Here is an 18,940-nt window from a genome sequence, read left to right as displayed (position 1 = left end):
TGAAGCCTCTCTGGACAACAGGTCATTATTGCCAGATGAATCCTGTTTTACAATTGCTTAAAGACAGCACAAAAAAAAAAAAAAATATAAATGCTTCAGCATCTGGCGGATCTTTGGGTGGAGCTTTATATTCTGCCACAGGAGGGCAGCAGCTGCCAGCTTGACAAGGCAGCATCCCCCCCAAATCTCTGCACATTTCTCAGTATATATTTTTTTTTTTTAAACCACTTACACTTGTTGGTTTTGCCACCATAAGAGAAGCACAGAAGAGCAGCAGCTTCTCCAGGAGTCCCTGGTGAGGTGTTAGCTCCTAGTTGGCTGTGCCACGGCTACACAAAACAGCCCTGGCAGACGCTGGTGATACCACGTCAGTGCGCGCTGACTTCCCTCTGCAGACAGCTACAGCTGGAGCAAGTTCTCCGGGTTTTGTGGTACTTTCACACTGTCTCTGGACTCCGTGCTGCTCACGTTTGGGGACACTTCTGTAAATACATTGTGGCTAGAATAAAAGCTTCAAGATAATGCATTGTACAGTTCCCTCACGAAGAACCCAGTGCTGGAGCCAGAGCTGGATTAAAGAGATGAGAATGCCAATAAGTATAATTTTGAGGATTGGAGAGAATAAGCCACTGTGAAAACAAGCCTGCTTTTTATGTTGCTGCTTCCATTGCTCACGCTGCATTTTCAATTTTCAGTGCAACATTCTAGTTAGGACTTGCAAATAAGTATGCAAGTTTCATTAATCATGAAAAGCTCAAAACCAAGAACTATTTATAGAAGCAGCACAGGCTGAACTGCACAAGCTCCTTCGCCAGCCTGCCCAACCAGCCGGGGTGTTTCTGGAGCAGCAGGGCAGTTAGAGCTCGCTGCCCCTTCGCCAGCAGGCTTCTGAAAACTGCAGTTGCCCCAAGGTTTATATCAACAACCGGTAGGTAGAAACTGGACCAAGCCCTAGGTAAGCCAAAATTCACCGTTCTGAGGCCAGTTTGAGCTACGTTTTCCTGTCCTTTTAATCTTGCATGCAAAGATCTCAATCTTACAGCAGACAAACCACTTAAGCAATACTAAAAAAGTCAGACCACACATAATAAAACAATCTGTCCAGACATATTTAATGCAAGAAGGTTGGTGTTCAATGGCACTCATAAATAAGAGACTTTGTTCAACACTTTACAAATAAAGCTCTCGGTTATACTACATTAGCAGGTACTTTTGAAGAAGAGGCAGCTGCAGGGGATAATTTAAGTTGTATCAAGACTTGAATGACCAAACTGCATCACAGAGGGTTGAAGTGAGAATAATTCTATTGTCAGGCTTCAAGAGTGCTTTCAGCACTAAGTCTGGGCTGTAAAGTAGATTGCTTTGCTCCATTACTACCCTTTAGTTTCTTCTTCTATTGCTAAATTTATGTAGAGAAACAGAGCTGGGGAGGAGCAGAAACAGGAATCGGAGTGCAGTTTATCTACGTGCTGCCCTGACAAAGTTACCTGACCCAGGGGGAGCTCTTCCCCATCCCTGCAGCCAAGATGTCCTCGCTCTTTATTACAGATTTAACTTTCCGTAAGTGCTTTGGCTGCCAACAGCTCTGACAGTGGTTTCTTTGTAACACAAACAGTTCCCAATGGCCCCAGCATAAATGTCTAGTTGTTACTGAAATACTAGAATTTTGCTTAACGCATTCAAAAGAAGCAGGGCTAGCCCAAAGTGTTTAGAATAGTTCCACTGCTTAAAACATTCATGCTAACCAGTTTTACAACTGTGAGCAGAGTCCTACCTGATTTAGTTACAGCTTAGTCCACTGTGCATTCCCAGAATGGGTGTTCTTTGAATGAATAATAGCTATTTCATAAAAACTTACATTATCATGCTTCTAATATTTAATATAAACAAATACACATCTGCTAGAAACAAGACACTCCACACTATATAACACCATATTACAACTACATATGAATTGCATGTCTGGGTGAAATACTAAATGTGAAATTTGAAGCAAGTGCCACCATTGGAGTTTCACATTTTGCTCTTAAAAAAACCCCACAAACTTGTGTTTGGGATACGCTCAAATGTAGGAGAATTCTTGGGAAAATTCCACCCCCCCCATTTCTGGGTAAAGTCAATCTTGGAGGCCAAAGTCTCCTAAAAAGCCTTTAAAATTATCAATTAATTTGCAGTTATAACTTATTTGAAGAAAAAGTATTGGGAAGAAAAAACAATTAGGTTGCAATATTATCAGAGAGGCTTCTTTGTTTCGAGTTAAACTGGTGAGACTTCATCTGACTCTAAACATGACCCTGAAGCCATTCAAGCATGACCATGGCTTTACTTCATAGATAAATAAGAATTCTCAAGATGCTTCTCACATGGAGAAACTTCCATGGCTTTTTTTTTTTTTTTGGGGGGGGGGGGGGGGGGGGGGGGAGGGGGGGAAGGGGGCAGCTACACTCTACGTGACACTAGCACACTTAAATACCCAGGTAGTCACTCTGTAGTCACTTTTCTCCATTAACTTTTCTTTTTTTTTTTAGAAATCAACACCCAGATATTTAAAGCATGTTATTTCAATACTGGCTAGGGTGAGCATGTCTGGAAATCTTCCAAGTCACTGTGAATTACTGGCATAAAAATGCCATTTGAATTAGCCATTAGACCAATTATGATATTTGCGTTTTCATTTTATTCACAGCAAAGTAAAGTTCAGAATACTTGGAAGCTGCTGCAGTATTTGAAACAGCTGTTAAATTATTTGGTAAAGTTGGAAATAACAGAAAACATAGAACGTCAACAACATGACATTAATATCAAGATAACTCTTCTGAAAATTCCACCATGAAGGAAAAATTTATCACTGAATTTTGAGTTAAATTGTAGAGTAAAATCCTACATGCACACATATGTGCAATGCAGGATAAGCTGGAGTGGAACTAATGATATTGTATAGTATTGAAAACAGAAAGTGCTTTCCATAAAAGTAGACTAATGTCTCAAAGTGCTTTTAGTTTGTCAGCAATTAGAAAATATTCTCTACAAGTCTTTACACTTATCTTACAGCGATTTTCAGCAAGTTTAATTATGAGGAAGATTATATATTTCTAATTTCAGGAAGTTGGCTATTCAAAACTTTGGCCAGCTATTGTGAGACTGGATTGCTCGCTCTGTGGCACAAAATACCCTCTCGAAGGCTACTCGTGTCTCCCACCCCACCACAGAGCCATCACGAGCTCCTTGGGAGGCGCTGGCGGGGAGCAGGGACAGGCACGCACTCCCACACCCCGCCGAGTGCTGACGGAAACAGCGGGAGCCGGCTCCCTCAGGGATGTCCCTGCGGACATTCCACACACCAGGAGCATCGAATACTCAACAATCACACTGAAATTTAGCTTCTTGGATCCCCAAATCAAACAAAATTAAGCCAAGTCTAACAACAGTTTCAGGGCTCTGTGGCTTAGCTTTAGGGGTGGGGTTTATGTGGGTATGAAGTGGCGAGAGACCCCTCGGGGACAGCACCACCAGCACAGCACCGAGGTGAGTCGCTGACACCCACCAGCTGAGAAAGGAAAAGAAGGATTGCTCAACGTCTTAAGTCTCCAAAGCACTTTACAGCCATCCCTCCAGGCCTCTCTTCCACGAGAATAATTACCAGCAGGATCATTAACAGTGACCAAAAGGCACAGAGAAGCAAGGGCCCGTGCTCCCGAGGCTGCTGCCCCCCCCAGTTGCTCCCTGGAGAAGGGGGCTCAGACCTTGGTGCCAGAGCTGCCCCCGGCTCCGCAGGACAGGCACAGAAAGCCAGGAGCTGGTTTTAAGGCACCGGCATAATTGACTTGTTCAAGGCTGTTGAAGGAGGTGGGGACAGACAAGGTTAGGCTCTAGGCATCCTAAACTCTATTTCTATCCCATTGGCCTCACATTCTTATTTTTTAATTCCCCTACATTTATGTATACACTGTCTTGCTTCCATTATGCACATCTCCCGGTTGGTTTCTCCCTACTCCCAAGCACGTTGGATTTAAAACGATTTAAAAAAATAAACTGAAAACAATCTCTCCAGTGGCGATGCTCTTTAAAGAGAACTAAGGATGCTTTTTGGCTTTCTTAGAAGACCTATCAGGCTGCAATGTTGAAAATAACACAGCGGGGGAAATAAGAGAAGGAAAACAGCGTTTGCTCAGGTAACAAGACAGCAGCCTGTCCTCTGCAGTAACTACTCTCCATGACAGTCTTTCGAGAAGAGCCCGAGTCCCAGGTTCACTCCCCACCTTCTCCATCAGTAGTTTCAAGCAGTGTGTTTGCTGGCTGGGTTGGGATCGTCCCTGGTGCCCACGGAGAAGGAGGCGACCGACCCCGGCGCTTTCTCACCCCTTCCCAGCCGGACGAGGGCGGCGGAGCAGCCTATCGGTGGCCGCTCTGGTAGGCGTAGGAGATGGGCTGCCGCGCCCCGGGCCGGACCGTGAAGGTGTTGGTCGGTCCGCCGTACTGCGAGCTGCCGTGGGCAGGTCTGGAGGGAAAAACAGAGGGAAAGTCACTGAAAGCCAAGGAAACCCTTTGTTTTTATTCAATATTGCTTTTTTTTTTTTTCTCTAATGGAGCAGGGCAACTTTTGTCACCTCATGTCTCCATTCAGCGAGATGGGGAGGAGCAGGCAATGGGTGCCAGGGTCACGGCTGGGACCGGGGAGGAGACCCCAGCTGGGAGCGAGCACAGCCAGGGGCAGGGACTTCTCTCAGGCCTCTGTGCTGCTCTGGGCCAGCCAGGACCCAGCCCTCCTCTTCCTCAAATCAACAGGACACAGAACAGAGGAGGGGTCAGCTCAGGGGGACACATACCTGCTGGCTGATACCATGCTGGCGGGCGAGAAATCCCCGTTCTGCCCCTTGTACTTGGCGTCGGCGCTGCCATACGGCGCCGCTTTCCCGGCAGCATCGATGGACGTCCGCCTGCCCTGCGCGCTCGTGGGGCCGTTCCTGTGGGCAGAGCTGAGGCGGCGGACCCCGTCCCCAGCCGGGGAGCTGTAACCCCCGGGGCCGTAGGAGGAGAGGGTGCCTGTGCCCCGGGGGGCCGCAGCTGCCCGGGGGTAGGAGCTGTCGGGCTCGGAGACGTACAGGCGCTTCTTGATCAGTGGGCGAGGGTTCGGGCAGCGGCTGAAGTAACCGGCAGAGCTGCTGTAATCTGGGTACTGGGGCATGAAGTCGCTATTCCTCCTGCTCTTCTCCGAGGGCAGCGGGGCGGGTGGCTCGTGGCTGCCCCCGTAGCCGCGGCCGTAGCCCGGCCACCTGAAGTACCGTGGCGCCTCCGAGCCCCGGCTGCAGTCGGGGAAGCTGGGGCACTTGCGGGTCTCCTCCTGACTCGGGAGGGACCCCTCAGCTTCATCCACCTCGTTGCTGAATTCGGGGGGTGGGGGGATAATCCCATAGTCCAGCGCCGTCTCCCCGTTCTCCTCTTCCCTGGGCCCGCCATGGCGGGCTGGGCCGGGCTGGTTGGGTTGCCCAGGCTCGAGGAGGCCCCGCAGCAGGCTGGAGGCAGCAGCTCGCTGCTGCCCGGGGACACTCGGGGGCTGCGCCTCGCCCACTGCCCGCACGTCCCGGCCCTGCTCTGAGGAGCTGGAGAAAGATGGAGGTTTGCTCCATCCTGACCCCGCTGTACCCGCCGTGGGCGGCCGGGGCACGACGGTGAAGGAGTAGGGCTTGGACTCATGGCGGTAGAAGCTGGTGGAGGTGGTGTCTGACGAGGCACTGCCGAGTTTTAGGGGTGGCTTCACCCGTAACACGGCTCCTATCTCAGCAGCCGGCCGGCCCCGCTGGGCACGCTGCCGGGCTGCCAGGAGCAGCGCCATGGGGGAGCCCCGCTCCACCCGCTCGCCCGTCACAGGGTGGATCAGCACCTCCTCTTGCCCCGCTCCCGAGGCACCCGGAGGGCTCCTGGCCAAGCTGGTGGGGCAGGGTGGCTCAGCTGAGCCCGAGGCGCAGGGCGGTTCGGTGGAGCTGGCCCCGGCCCGGTGCACTTTGTACTGGAAGACGGCCCCGTTGGGCTGCGGTGCTGGGCTCTGTGTGGGAGAAACGGGGGGCGAGGGGCAGGTGGGAGCAGGGGGCTCCTCCACCGGTCTCTGAGGTGGGTCTGGGGGGCTCACGCTGTCGAGGGACCCAGGAGCAGGGATCAAGTTCTCTGTGGCCTTGCTAGCGGCAGGAGCAGGAGGGTCCTCGTGCCCCGTCTCATCCTTTTCCACTGCAGCCACCGGTGCTGGGAGTGGGCTTGGGGCCGGCTTCGGCAGCACCAAGTCACCAGAGCCAGGGGGGCTCTTCCTCAGGTCAGGGGGGCTCTTCCTCATACGTGGGGTGCTGCCACCATCCTCAGCGCCCTGCTTCTGGCTGCTGAGTCCCAGGGCAGGTTTCCCTTCTTTCTTCAGGGACAGCACAGCCTCCAGCTCATTCCTTATCTTCATCACGCTGCGGGTCTGTGTGGTGGGGTTGCTCTCTGGAGTGGGGAGCGCCATGCTGGGAGAGCCACCCTTGGCACTGGGGGGGCTGCTGGGCACCTCCTTCTTCTCGCTCTCTCCTCCTGTGGGTAACTGCACATCCTTCCCGGCAGGTCTGGCAAGTTGGGCCCCACTGAGACTGGGCTCGCGGCTGTCAGTGCGGTCTGTACCCCCATCCACGGGCCAGGGAGCAGCCGGCTTCTCTGTTGGCCTCTCCTCCCTCCGTGGGGAGAGCAGGAGGGCTGAGAGCTCATGCCGCAGCTTGCTGAGGTTGCTGGAGTCCCTCCAGTCGTCCTCACAGGTTGGGTAGTCCGGAGGGGGCAGGTCCAAGTCATTGGCAGAGAGAGTTTCGGATTTTGGAGAAGAGTCTCTCTCGGCTGTTTTCAGCTGGGGAACCTTCTCCATCTCAGAGCCTGGCAGCGGGGACCGGTGACCGGCAGGATTTATCCCTTGGCTGAGCCCTGGACCCAGCTTGGGGCTCAGCGGTGGGGGTGTCGGCACAGTCGGCTTCGTGACAGCCTGTCTCAGCAGGGAATTTCTTTGCTCGGCTTCTCCGGTGCGAGCCTTGGCCGCAGGTCTTATGGTGAAGCAGGGTGGGAGGGGAGGCCGGGCATGCGGCTGCCTGGGGAAGGGCTCCTGCTGGGTGGGCTGGCTGTCCTGCGCGGGGATGGAGGAGGACCGGGCTGGGGCTGGTGGGGGCACCTTGAAGGATCTGGGGAAGGTGAGGTGGGGCTCAGGGCAGAGCTTGGGCTGCAGGCTCTCCTTTGGGCTGGGGGCAGCTGGCACCCCAGCCTCGGCAGGGCAGAGCGGCCCCTCGGCATCCACCTGCCTCGTGTTAAGCACTGTCTCGGACTTCCACTTGGAGATGCCGGTGGTGAAGGGTGCTGGGGCCCGGCTGAGCGGCGAGGCACCCGGCGGGGCTGGCGGGATGAAGTCTGGAGGAGCTGGTGTGCTGGGGGAGGACAGGGTAGAGGCTGGAGGTGGTGGAGGAGCCATGGCAGGAGGTGGCGGCACCATCTCAGGTGGTGGCGGCGGTGGTGGAGGCAGCATTTCAGGTGGTGGGGGGACCAGCGAGGCTGGAGGTGGTGGCGCAGGTGCTGGTGCTGTTGGAGGGGGTGGGGGGGGTACCGATGGCGGCGGAGGGATGTCTTCATCCAGGTCATCCCCCTCGAGAGCCTGTGGGCGCAGGTCCCCCACCGAGCTGTACATTCGGTAGTTCCCATTGATGTGGGAGCCAGAGCCTGCAAGGAAGAGCGAGAGCACGGCTGTGTGAGCACCTTCCACGTCAGCACTGCGACAGCCAGCATTGCCTCTGGCCAGCTATCCTCCTAGGAAGCCAGTTTCTTTTGCTCAGCAGCTGTCTAAAGCTTGCTGAGCTGTAACAGCCACTATGCCCCACCCCTTAGAAATTAATTCATTTTCAATTACTTCAAAAAATAATTAATAGTAGACTCTATTTTAGCATCAAAATCTCACGATCAGACTGTCTGCTCCAGAGCTCGGTACGTGCACGCTTCCTTCCCCGGGGGCACGGCACTGCTGAGCACTCAGCACCGTCCAGGGCTCAGCAGAGAAGATCCCTTACCAAGAGCTGCTTTTTCCTCAAAGTCTTCTGGCACTGATGGTGTTGGCACAGCCACCCCGTGGGATTCTTGGGCATTCTGCAACAGTTGAGAAAACGGAGCTGTTAGTTTTACACCCAGGGTATCAGAACAAAGCCCTGACGAGCAGGCCCTGGGCAGTACAGCTGGTCATTTGTCTACACAAGCGGGAGCCTGATGGGATCCGGGGCCATTTCCAAGACGCAGAGGCCCCCGCGGTAGCTGCTGCTGACAGAGCTTAAGGGGATGAGCGAAGTGATCGAGGCTGCACAAGCCACAGACACAATTCCCCTGTGCGAGTCAGGTGCAGAGGGGCTGGAGAGGAGCACGGCTATTTCACATCCAAGCTTCGGGCTCCTCAGCCCACAATCCGCAGCACTAGTTTCTCACCATTCACGTACCAAGAAAATTTAATAGCTCCCACGGGTGTTGCTCTCCAGCAAGCACTGCCAGCTCATGCCGCAGTCACGTACACACCGCACTGAAGTCACAGACAGAATTCCAGCTTTTTGGGAAACTGGCACCAGCATATCTGAACGCTCTGGGGAAAACTGCTACTTGTGTGGTTTGTGTTTCACTCTCAATTACTCCCTTCGCACTCACGCTGAAAACTCCGCAGTGCATTTAGCTGGTACAGGACCGTGCAATTTAGCAGCCTACACACTTGCGGGGACGCTTACAGCCAGGGCACTTTGGATAATTACAGCCACCCACCATGACATATTCGTGGCACGTTGACTCACCTCGAGTGCTGACCAGGGCTCCTGCCTCATATGCCTGCCAGAAGCAGAGAGCCTCTCCTCTCCTCCAGTGACTCACTGCTAAGATTGCTCTGTGGAGGGATTGGAGCTGCTCACGAATCGTACGCTAACGCACCCAGGTCCGAAACACAAACTGCTGCTGAATCAGGCTGTCAGCACAGACGTATGTGACTGAGGCCGTGGACTGATCTCACACATCCCAGCACTGGGAGAGACCCATAGTGAGGAAATAACACTGTGAGCAGCAGGAGCTCGCAGACCTGCTGTGCAGTGGCTGGGGACACACCACCCCATTCCCAGGCTCCGGGGGCCACCCCATTGCATTCCCACTCACCCCAGGCAGCTGTTTGCATTGGCTGTTCACAGCCCCTTGTGCAAAGGGAAGGTCATCCTACCACGAGCCTGCACCGCTCAGCGCAGTGGTTTTCTGCATACAAAAGCCTGGATAATGATTGAGCCGGAGCCGAGCCCGTGCCCTTTGCCTCTCACTGGCATTATCACTATTTTTACGAGAGATTGCTATAGGATTCCAAATAGGATTGATCAAAGGTCAAGCTGGCTTTATACAGCCAAGCTCAGACAGCACGTTAACATCACACGCTGCCCCAGGTGTAGGGAGTTCGGGAACACGGGAGCTGCTGGGGCAGAGCTGACTTTAACAGCGGCAGCCTGGGCTCCTTCAGAAGATCCCTTGATTCACTTGAAGTCCATCACCCTGCAGATGACCAAAGATCCTCTATAACCACAAGGGAATGAAGCGGTTACTAGCGAGCCAGGAGTGGGAATTCACATCCCTGGGATTGCACAACTGCCCAGACAGCTTTGCGCTGCTGGAGGAGCCAAGGTCTGCTAAGGCATTAGGACAGACCTGCTAGTGGCAAAACAACAGACTAGGTGAGCCTTACAGCCTCGCCTAAGACCTCTTTACTGGTCCCAAAGATACGGTACAAGGCAGAGGAAAGATCCTTAACTTCAGCTGAAAGCCAGAGGGAAGACAAAGGCTAACAGGGGCACTTCAAGAGCTGATAACAAAATTGTCCAGAGCAATGAGATACCAAAAGCCACAAAGAAAAAAAACCCAGCAGTTCCTATTTGCTATGGAAATTCATTGCCGCCAGTCTCCAGAGCACACTGAGGATACCTGCTCACTTACAGGGTAACAAAGGTGTCTGAGCACTGAATTAAAAGCATCACATGTTTTGATAGGAGTAGAAAGGGAATGGCAGCTGGAAGAGATCTATGCAAAGCTGGAGGAAACAGTCCACATTTCACAAACGAGTAGTAATTTTGGACATGTCATTTCAACAGGTCCCAAAAACTGGGCAAGCCTGTTTCACACCAAAAATTTCTGTTGCAGTTGCTAACGCTCAGCATCTCTCTCAAAAAACACCCATCCTAACGTCATGAGCTGGCTTCTAAAATGGAAAGCATCTTCAGCACGCTGCCAGTCTCCAGAGATGACTAGGAAGATTGTTTCCCTCTGCTGTGTTTGCCAGGGGTGTGACCAGCCCAGCAAACCTCCAGCTGATTCAGAGCAGGCGAGCCCGGGGTGCTGCGCCAGGAACCTGCATTTCCAGTTTGTGGTACCTGCATCAGAGCTGCGTGTGATCCCGGTGAGGGGACTTTCACTGTAACCACCAGGAATCGCCTGTCAGTGCTGGAGCAGTGTTACCCACCCCCTGTGCCCAGCCTGCCTGTCCTCGTGCTCCCCAGCTCCTCAGGAGCCCACGCTTTCCACCCATTAAATGAACTAAGTTTGAGGCTGCCCGTTACAAAAACCACACCAAAATACAACTGCCTGGCACCCCGGGCTCTCGGAGAGGCCAAGGATTTCTCCGAATATGAAGAGCTACCCCCAAACTCCTTGTTGTGAGGCAGAGCTCAGGAAGTTTGTTGGTTAACTAAAGGACTTTACTCCCCCCGGATGCCAAAGCTCTGCAGGAAGGCGGGTGGGCAGGGGGACGCGGTGGTACCCCAGGGGCAGGCAGCGAAGCCCCCTCCCTGCAGTCGTGCTGCGGCTCAGCCCCGGATGGCCAAGGGCCGGGGTTTCGGGGCGAAGGGAGCTGCTGCGTGCAGGCAGAGCTGCCAGGCGAGCAGGCACACGAAGCCCGGCGGGCCCGGCTGCTGGGCAGGGTGTGTGCACCCTCCTGACTCACAGCTACGCAGGCAGCTGCTTCCCGGCCTCCCCCTGCGCAGCCGAGCGGGTGGGTGGAAAGGAAGGGTTAAGGCGGGAGCTGCAGAACTGCCCAGTGCAAGTATGCATGTGGTAGCAGAAGCCTCTGTGCCAAGTCAAATCATAATCAAACCTAATCAAAATAATGCAAATACCCAACACAGACTGGTCCTTAAAAGGCCTTGCTTAATCCTACTAATTTCTTTGGTTAAACCTGTTACTCTTGGCAGACACACAGTGAGAGGGACCCTCACAAGGGCAACTGGGAGGGGAAAAGCCCCAGGGCCAGCTGTGCCCCTGCAGGCAGCAGGATGGCACCACGGCCAGGGTGACAGCCCTTAGCAGGGACATTTGTGCTGTTTGTTCCTCTACCACATACACTGCCACTAGTAAAGCAGTTGAAAGCTCTAAAAAAAAGATGCAAAAGTTGAGGAGTTTCTCACGCATCAGTCCTACAGTTACTGGACTCGGAGCCCAGGTGAGATGTTTCACCTGCTGTGATCTTTTGGAAGGCATCACAGAGGGCACAACCCTTTTGCAGAACCTGTGTAACCCCATAACTTCCTAATTATGCTCTCAAATAGATATATAAACTCTCTTTCCCCCCAGCTGTCCTCCAGATGACACCTGCATAACCCCATTAACTCCTAATTGCACCAGGTGACAGCAGACCAGACCAGCCCATTTTCTGCTGAAGGTGATGGCTGCTCTAAAGGACGAGGATGTAGGAGGAAAAACATCCCTCTCACTCAGAGGGGATTTCCTTGTCAAGACCAAAGGCTTTTAAGTGTTTTACTGTCTTTGCTGACTCCCTGTGACCTGCATGTATCACTTCAGATTTAGCTATTGCCATCTCCAAAATACCCCTGAGCAATCGTGCGCTCCACCGTACTCTCCAGGGGTAAGACCTTTGGAAAGTTGTGCTATGTGGGGGGAACGCTTGCTCAGCACACACGGCAGCGCAGCAAAGCCAGCAACGACCATGTGTGGCTTCTGGAGGCGGCAGCGGGGTCCCAGCTGGGTTTAAAGCCACCTCCTGGTCTGGCTGTGGTGTCCCAGTCCCTGCACCCAGCTGCTGCTGGAGCCGTGGCAGCTCTGTGGGGAATGGTTTCCCTCATACAGAGATTGGAAAATCCGTCTCTGCTCAGAGACCTGCTGCATCATCTCCCCATTCCCCGGCTGTAAACACGGCACAGTTTTGCTCTTGCTCTCTCCAGCAACAAGCCTGATCCAGAGAGAGATACTGCCGGTAGCGGTTAGATAAAATGCAGTGCAAGCCAGATCTATCATCTACCTGCTCAGCGATTTTCTTTTTAATTGAAAATACAGGTCTGACGATGCTTACGTCTCTTGCCTCAGTATCTCGCCTATGTCCAACACAAGCCTTGAACTCAGATCACCTCCTAATGCCTCGTATCCAGCGTTATTATAGAGTGGTTTTGCTTTTCATTTACTTTCTTCCCTCGGGTAGAGGATGAGAGCAGCAGCCAGCCCAGCTGGTTCTGGGCACCAGTTACACGCTGCCATAACAAATCCCAGTGGCGAGCCGGATACTCACAAGGGGCAAGAAAGTCAGCAGCGGCCGGACTCTCGGACGAGGTTTAAGCGTTGCTGTGCCAGAGTCGGTCATTGTCCCAAAGCGATTGTCACCATAATACACTTCGATCACATCACCTGAGGGGAAGAGAAGACTGTTAGCAGCAGCACCGTGTATGAGGCAGCAGGAAAAATAATATTGGACACCACCTAATTTTAAAAAATGCTGTAAAGAATTTTCTGTATCAGCTCCCAGGAATGGGCAAAACCCATCAGATTTTGAGGGTTATCTGGGTGTTTTGGAGCCAAGTTGAAGATGGGGGAGAAAGGTCCCCGGGCAGGCACTGGCAACCCTGGCACACACCCGCAAGGCCCAGAGAGCCTACCCAGAGCTCCAGACACTGGAGTTCCATGAGCACAGATGTCAAAATCTGTTCTGAAAGGCTTATTTCTAATAGCAGCTAACTTCAATTTACCTCAGAAGGGTCAAAAAGTTAGCACAAGCACTCAATTCACCCCCCATCCAGATGACATTTAGGGAAGGAAAATGCTTCAGGAGCAACTGGATTGTTTCTTTACAGTGTCACAAGGCTCCGACCCCCGGGAGCAGGAGGTGGGTCCAGGGCAGGGGCCCACAGAGGCCACGCGGACCAGCGTGGGCAGGGCCTGGGCTCGGCCGACCCGCCAGCGGCTGGAGCCGAGGGGGGAGGCAGCAGAGTCTGACCACCAGCCACGGCAAGTGGGGAGAGCTCCCACCTCCCTCGCCCGCCGGCCGCTCCGCGGGCTGAGCAGCTGCATCAAAGCGCAGCATTAATTACAGGTTCTTCACTCAGCCCTATCGTGACGACAGGTCCCCGTCACCCCTGCAGCGCAGAGGGACGGCGGAGCTGCCCCCGAGCCCGGGCTCGTGCCGAGCGGGACGGAACACCTCGCTGCACCGCTCGGGCACAGGGATGGAAACGGGACACGCAGGGACTTCCCAAGGAGGTTTTTCCCCTCCACGTTCTGCCGAGGGCAGCAGGAGGGAGGTGCTGCAGCTGCTCTCCCTGCCCTGGACGGACACCAGTGCCCGCAGCATCCTTCTGGGTGCTGCTGGAACAGTTCACTGGGGGACAACTCGCACTTGCCAAAACACTTTCTCACTTCAGTCTGCATTAGGGAGAAACGCACTGAACGTCTTCCATGAAATACTACCATGAGTGGAGACGCTACGGCAGAAAGCAGTCGCAGAGCCCCGGTGTTACGAGCAGGAGAAGCCACCGGGTACTCCTGGTTCCCAGCCCTCCGCTTTTGCCTTGAACCACACCTTTTGGGCCAGTTTATTTCTGACAGTGAATAAAGCTCATAAAACTAGTTTAATTACGTTCTTTGTGTCTGATTAACAGCATGAATTAACAAGCAGAAGCACTGAAGCATGTAAACCCCACCTTGGCTGGAAGGAGATACACAAATAATTTGTAGCCAAGGAGACCAACATTAAAGAAAATATGAGGGTTTGAGGAAGGAGGGGGAAAGTGAGCGAAATGGCTGTGATCAGAGAGAAAATTCTGCAGGAGTGTTCCCACCTCACAGATTTCGATAGCAGTTTCAGTGAGAAGGAAGAAGCAACCAACCTCCCCCTCTGCCCCAAAACACAAACACCAAGAAGTAAATAGCACTTTTTTTATTCCCCACCCCCCCCCCCCCAAAAGTTTGGAAGCAGTCCTCAAACCCGAGCCCATGCTAGAGTGGGAAGCACAGAAACAGTTTCTGTCAAGTATCGTACAGCGATTAAAAGCCAAGGAGCAGCAAGGTGAAGGTTGTGTAGGCTCCACGCACAGGCCAAGGGGCTGGGCTGCACTTCTAAGCCTCCAAAACCCGAGGGCAGCGCTCACCAAAGCGGGACTGCCCGCCCAAGGCGCCAGCTGTGCCCCGAGACCCCGACTGAGACTGTGCAGGCAACTGGCTGCTGCCACGGCCCCCGCCAGCGTCCCCACTTCCTCCTGTGTGTCTCTCTCCCTCACGGCCCCTCGCTGGCCCAAGGTACAGTCTGTGCCCTCAAACGCTGCCAGACCTGATGAGGCGGGTCCCCAGCCCACCACGGACTGCCACGGCACGTAGCTGTGGCTCTCACAAAGTCTCTGCCCTCCTTGGACGGGCAGAGATCAGACAAGAAGCTCCCAAGGAAACAGGGCTTTATGCCGAGTTTAGTGAAAAGAAAAAAAAGAGGAGGGCAAATGCTCGCATGTGTACTCCCACAGAAGGAAAACACTTGTGTGAACACCTGGAATGAAGAACCTGACCATGCCAGGGGCTGGGTGTGAGCTACCACAGCCTCTGCTAAAGGGATGGGGTTGGAGGCAGATGGATCCTGCACAACCTTGAAACACGCCACTGAGTCCAGCAAGCGTGGAAGCTTTTCCTTCCTCCCACCCACTGCACCACAAGTTACCCTGGGATACACCCAGGAGTATCCATCATGCTACTACTGTCCTTACTTACTCCCTTATCCCAGCCTTCTCCCCCTACAAAGGGTTTTTTACAGAAGGGACATTTTCTTCAGCTTTCAAAATACCAATCTGTCTGCACTTCAGTTAGCATGGTCCTACCAACAGTTTAACGCTTCCCTGCCTGTGAGGCACCCAAACACAGAGGAGGAGCTGCTGGAGTCCTGAGGACAGCAGAAATGTCAGCAAGTTGTTATTATTTTTGCATAACCCCCTGGGTGACCCCACATTCAGCGAGTACGCAGCAAGAATTAAGACCAAGGCAACATGAGAGTTTGGATTCAGACAGCTTTGTGGAGCAGCAATAGAGCCGTGCAGAGACTTGAAACGATGAGAGTTTTATATTAAACAAGACACTAGGTAAAGTCAGTGAGAAACTGGATTAAAGATCACAAGGTCTTTGATCCTAGATTACTAAGCATCACTAACCTGAATACATTTAATTAAAGTAAAATGAAGTGCTTGTAGTTGTGTTTTCTTTGCTAGATAAACAGGACTTGCCTGCTAAGGGCCTGTCACCAGTAAGACCTGTGCTCTGCCAGCCTCGTTTCCTGGAAGGAGGGAGCAGGAAACGCCTTCGGAGGCTGTCGGAAGCGGCTGGCCCCAACTACACTTTGGCCACTTTCTGACAATCAGCCTGTCCTGGAGACGTTTGTGTCCTCTCAGTCATGGGAAGCAAAATAAGCAACCTGCAAGACATGTAATGGAACCTCTTCCTACTTCGAGGTTGCATCACCTGGAGTGGGCGTAGCAGGTTTGTCACTGGGGTACCCACAGCTCCCAGCGAGGAGGCGGCATCTGTCACTATATTCAGGAATCTCTGAGTCAGGGACAGGCAAACCTACACCCATTCCACATTGCTTAACTTGTGTTTACTTTGTGTGAGAAACTAAGGTGGGGATTAGCAGAAGCAGCGGAGCCCTCCTGGCAGCAGCGGTGGCATGAAGCTACGCAGCAAACGTTCAGGAAACGGGGCCAGGACTGGGGCTTCACCAGGTAAGACAGTGGCACCGTGGAAATCCAGGTACAATAAAATCTGCCCCTTGGACTGGGGAGCTGTGAGCGCGCCATTCCTCACCACCAGCCCACACCCCAGCAGACGTTACTGCCAACACAGTCGCTCGGCTTCTGTGTGTCACACTACCCTACACAAATTAAATTAATGACATAAATGCCAAGAGGATGCTAAGGAGTGATTCGATGGCTTTTATTTACGCTCAGATTTCAAGGACTCCTGGCTTTTACTTTGCAAGCCGATCCGCACAGCAGTTCCCCACACCTGAAAGGAATACCTTTGTACTGCAATTGCAGCCACGGAAATCAGGCTTGTAATAAGCACACACAGGGACTTTTTTTTTTTTTAAGTCCAAACCACATCAGAGAGAAGCTTGAATCCTCAGACTTACAACAGTTAGAAATCAGCAGTTTTCCTTTTGCGTTTAAGAGTTGCGTGAAACTCCGTCACATTTTCATTTTATCTCTTTATAACTTGCCTGTTTCACCGGCCCGGCCTGCAGGGTGTAACCCCTGCAAGAGCTTTCACGGACACGGCCCCGCATCGCGCAGCTCAGCGAGCAGCGCTTCCATTTTTAAGCTTGGGAGCGTTTATTGGAATCTTACAGCCACCAAACTTCATCCACAAACTGCTATCTTTTATCTACCTGGCTCCATCGCTATTAATTTGGCTCCCTCCTACATGAGCCTCCAGGGCACAGTATTGCAATTAAAACCACAAAGAAATACAAATAAATCCTGAGGAATATGCAACCCTCAGCTCCCCCCTCGCACGCAGCCCTTCAAGAAACAGGTTTATGAGTAAATCACTAAGACCTGGGAAGGAGCAGATCAAACATGGCGTGGGAAAGCGCTACTGGAAGCGATAAAACTGATTCGCAACTCTTTCTCAGCCTGATTGAGTCAAGTTTAACTTCCCGGAGCGGACTGCGGCCCCGCGGGAGCAGCGAGCGGGGCTTAAATTGCCCCGGTGGCTCCGGGGCTTTGCCGGGAGGTTTAGACCCGCGCTTTGGGAACCCAGCCCTGCCTAACGCCTCCCGCAGCTCCCAGCCCGGCGCTGAACGAGCCGCCGCCTCCCGGCCCCGGCCGAGCCCCCCCCGGCCCCGGGTCGCTCCGGAGGGGAGGAGGAGGAGGAGGAGGGGGGGGGGGGGGGGGCACTGACCGGTGCCACCCGCGCTGTCCGAGGTCACCTCCTGCGTGAAGATCCAGGGCGGGTTGGGAGCGAAGAGGGAGGCGGCGGCGGGGCTGCCGTGGCGCTTCCCGAAGAGGCGGCTGAAGGTGCCCTGCACGGAGTGATGCTTCTTCATCCCGGCGGCACCGGGCGCTGCCCGTCCCGCCGCTGCCCGTCCCGCTGCCGCCACCGGGCGCTGCCCGCCCCGTCGGTCCCACCGGGCAGCCCCGCCGCGGCCGGGCGGGCGCGGGGCCGGGACCGGGGCCGCTGCCGGGGCGGGGGAGGGCCGAGCCCCACCTTCCTCCCTCCCGCCCCTCCTTCCTCCCGCCCAGGTGCCTCCCGCCGCACCGGAGGAGCCGTCGGCCGCGCCCCGACAGCCCGGGAGCCGCGGAACCGCCCCCGCGGGTCTTTATCGGCGGGGCGGGGGGGTGGGAGGGGTGTTCCCCGGAGCCCAGCTCCCGTCCCAGCCCCGGGGAGCCTTGGGCAGCCGCGGAGGGGCCGGGGGGCCGCAGGCTGGTTGTCAGCCCCGTCCTGCTGGCGAGGGAGCGGGGAGAGACGGGGTGACCTCGGGGGTCAGCAGGGTCCGCAGGGTGCCTGTAGCTGAACGTCTGATTCCTCGTCAAAAGGCCCAACACCACACAAACGATCAACCTCTTCAAGCTGGTGGCGTGCTGAGCATTTAGGTTTTGAGAGTTTTGATCCTTCTCTCGCTGTTTATCTGTTTATTCGGAGCCCTGACCCGAGGGCTGGGCTCCCCTCCCCACGACCTCCTGCGTCCCCGCGTGCCCTGGGGCCTGAGGTCCCCGTCTGGGATCTGGAGGTGTCCTTGCAACGCAAGGAAACGTCAGCCGGAGTCAGCGGAAGCTGAAGTGTAATCCTTTCCCTCTGCCGTGCGTAAGCTGGGAGGAAAATCAGCACCGACTTTTTAGGAAGCGTCTTATGAAGCATTAACCCCCCCCTCCTCCACGTGTACGAGCCCCTCTGCGGATCCCTTGGGGATCCGTGGGACTGTGCACTGCCAGGAACATCTCCCTCCCAGTGCGACCCGCGTGGCATTAGGGTTTGGGATTGCTTTGATACAAAAGCTCAAAGACCATGGGGCTTGACACCGAATCATTTCTTGTTTCAGGTACAAAAGCAAGTGTCCAACATTGCCAACGATTTTCTGTGTCATGCAAGAAAAAATGGAGAGTTAATGAGTAACAATGGTTATTAATAAATGCTGGGATTTCTGGAGAACTTTAAACCCAAAATAGCTGTCGAAACATTAACTCTGAAACACAGCTCACAGCTTCAGAGTAAGGTCATCCTGTCTTCTGTTTCTATTTCCACCACACTTTGAGAGTCAAAATGATAGAGATTTCTTTTTTTCTGTGATAAATATCACTTACTTAATCACTTTGAAATGATGCTTTTCATGACCTTTTTTTGCTGTAAAGTACAAATTAGGGTAACACACTAAATCACCTGTGGGCAGTGAAAAATGAGCACTGTTTTGATATTTCAAAAGGGAAATCTGATCATGGCATAAATTGTCAGGCAGTGCTTAAATAAAGTGAATTAACATGAATGGCAAGTGGGGAAAGACAAGGAGAGTTAACCTGTCGTAGCCCACGGATTCAACACTGTGGTTGCAGTAAGGGGCTGTAATTATTTGGCAGTTTTCAGGACTCCAGCCTGGTCTGCGCCATGCAGCTCCAGGCAGGCGGTCGGTCGCCGCTCCCCG

General features: G+C 53.7%; 1 protein-coding gene across 2 annotated transcripts; it reads right to left on the bottom strand.

Annotated features, from left to right (window-relative positions):
- Nucleotides 1-2,430: 2,430 nt before the first annotated feature.
- C25H6orf132 (chromosome 25 C6orf132 homolog) lies at nucleotides 2,431-17,374 on the bottom strand. Of its 2 annotated transcripts, XM_074850095.1 has the most exons (5): nucleotides 17,206-17,374; nucleotides 12,566-12,681; nucleotides 8,058-8,133; nucleotides 4,827-7,713; nucleotides 2,431-4,498 (listed from the first exon to the last, which is right to left on the bottom strand). In XM_074850095.1, exons 1-5 carry the CDS (start codon nucleotides 17,348-17,350, stop codon nucleotides 4,393-4,395), a joined length of 3,330 nt encoding a protein of 1,109 aa, XP_074706196.1. In that variant the 5' UTR covers nucleotides 17,351-17,374; the 3' UTR covers nucleotides 2,431-4,392. The 2 variants fall into 2 exon arrangements, with proteins under 2 accessions (XP_074706196.1, XP_074706197.1); XM_074850096.1 differs by lacking the exons at nucleotides 12,566-12,681; nucleotides 17,206-17,374 and adding an exon at nucleotides 8,817-8,903.
- Between the last annotated feature and the right edge of the window lie 1,566 nt (nucleotides 17,375-18,940).

This window comes from Strix aluco, chromosome 25, assembly GCF_031877795.1.
Source record: "Strix aluco isolate bStrAlu1 chromosome 25, bStrAlu1.hap1, whole genome shotgun sequence".
NCBI classification, from domain to species: Eukaryota; Metazoa; Chordata; class Aves; order Strigiformes; family Strigidae; genus Strix; species Strix aluco.
This window is presented reverse-complemented; position numbering and strand designations above follow the sequence as displayed.

What these genes read in the sequence shown, in the direction of transcription:
- C25H6orf132 (XM_074850095.1), bottom strand. Translation starts at nt 17,350, where the DNA reads ATGAAGAAGCATCACTCCGTGCAGGGCACCTTCAGCCGCCTCTTCGGG. An exon ending in GGACAGCGCGGGTGGCACCG is followed by an intron (nt 12,682 to 17,205) that starts GTCAGTGCCCCC and finishes TCTTCCCCTCAG; the next exon opens with GTGATGTGATCGAAGTGTAT. An exon ending in TGAGGAAAAAGCAGCTCTTG is followed by an intron (nt 7,714 to 8,057) that starts GTAAGGGATCTT and finishes TCTTCCTTGCAG; the next exon opens with GCTCTGGCTCCCACATCAAT.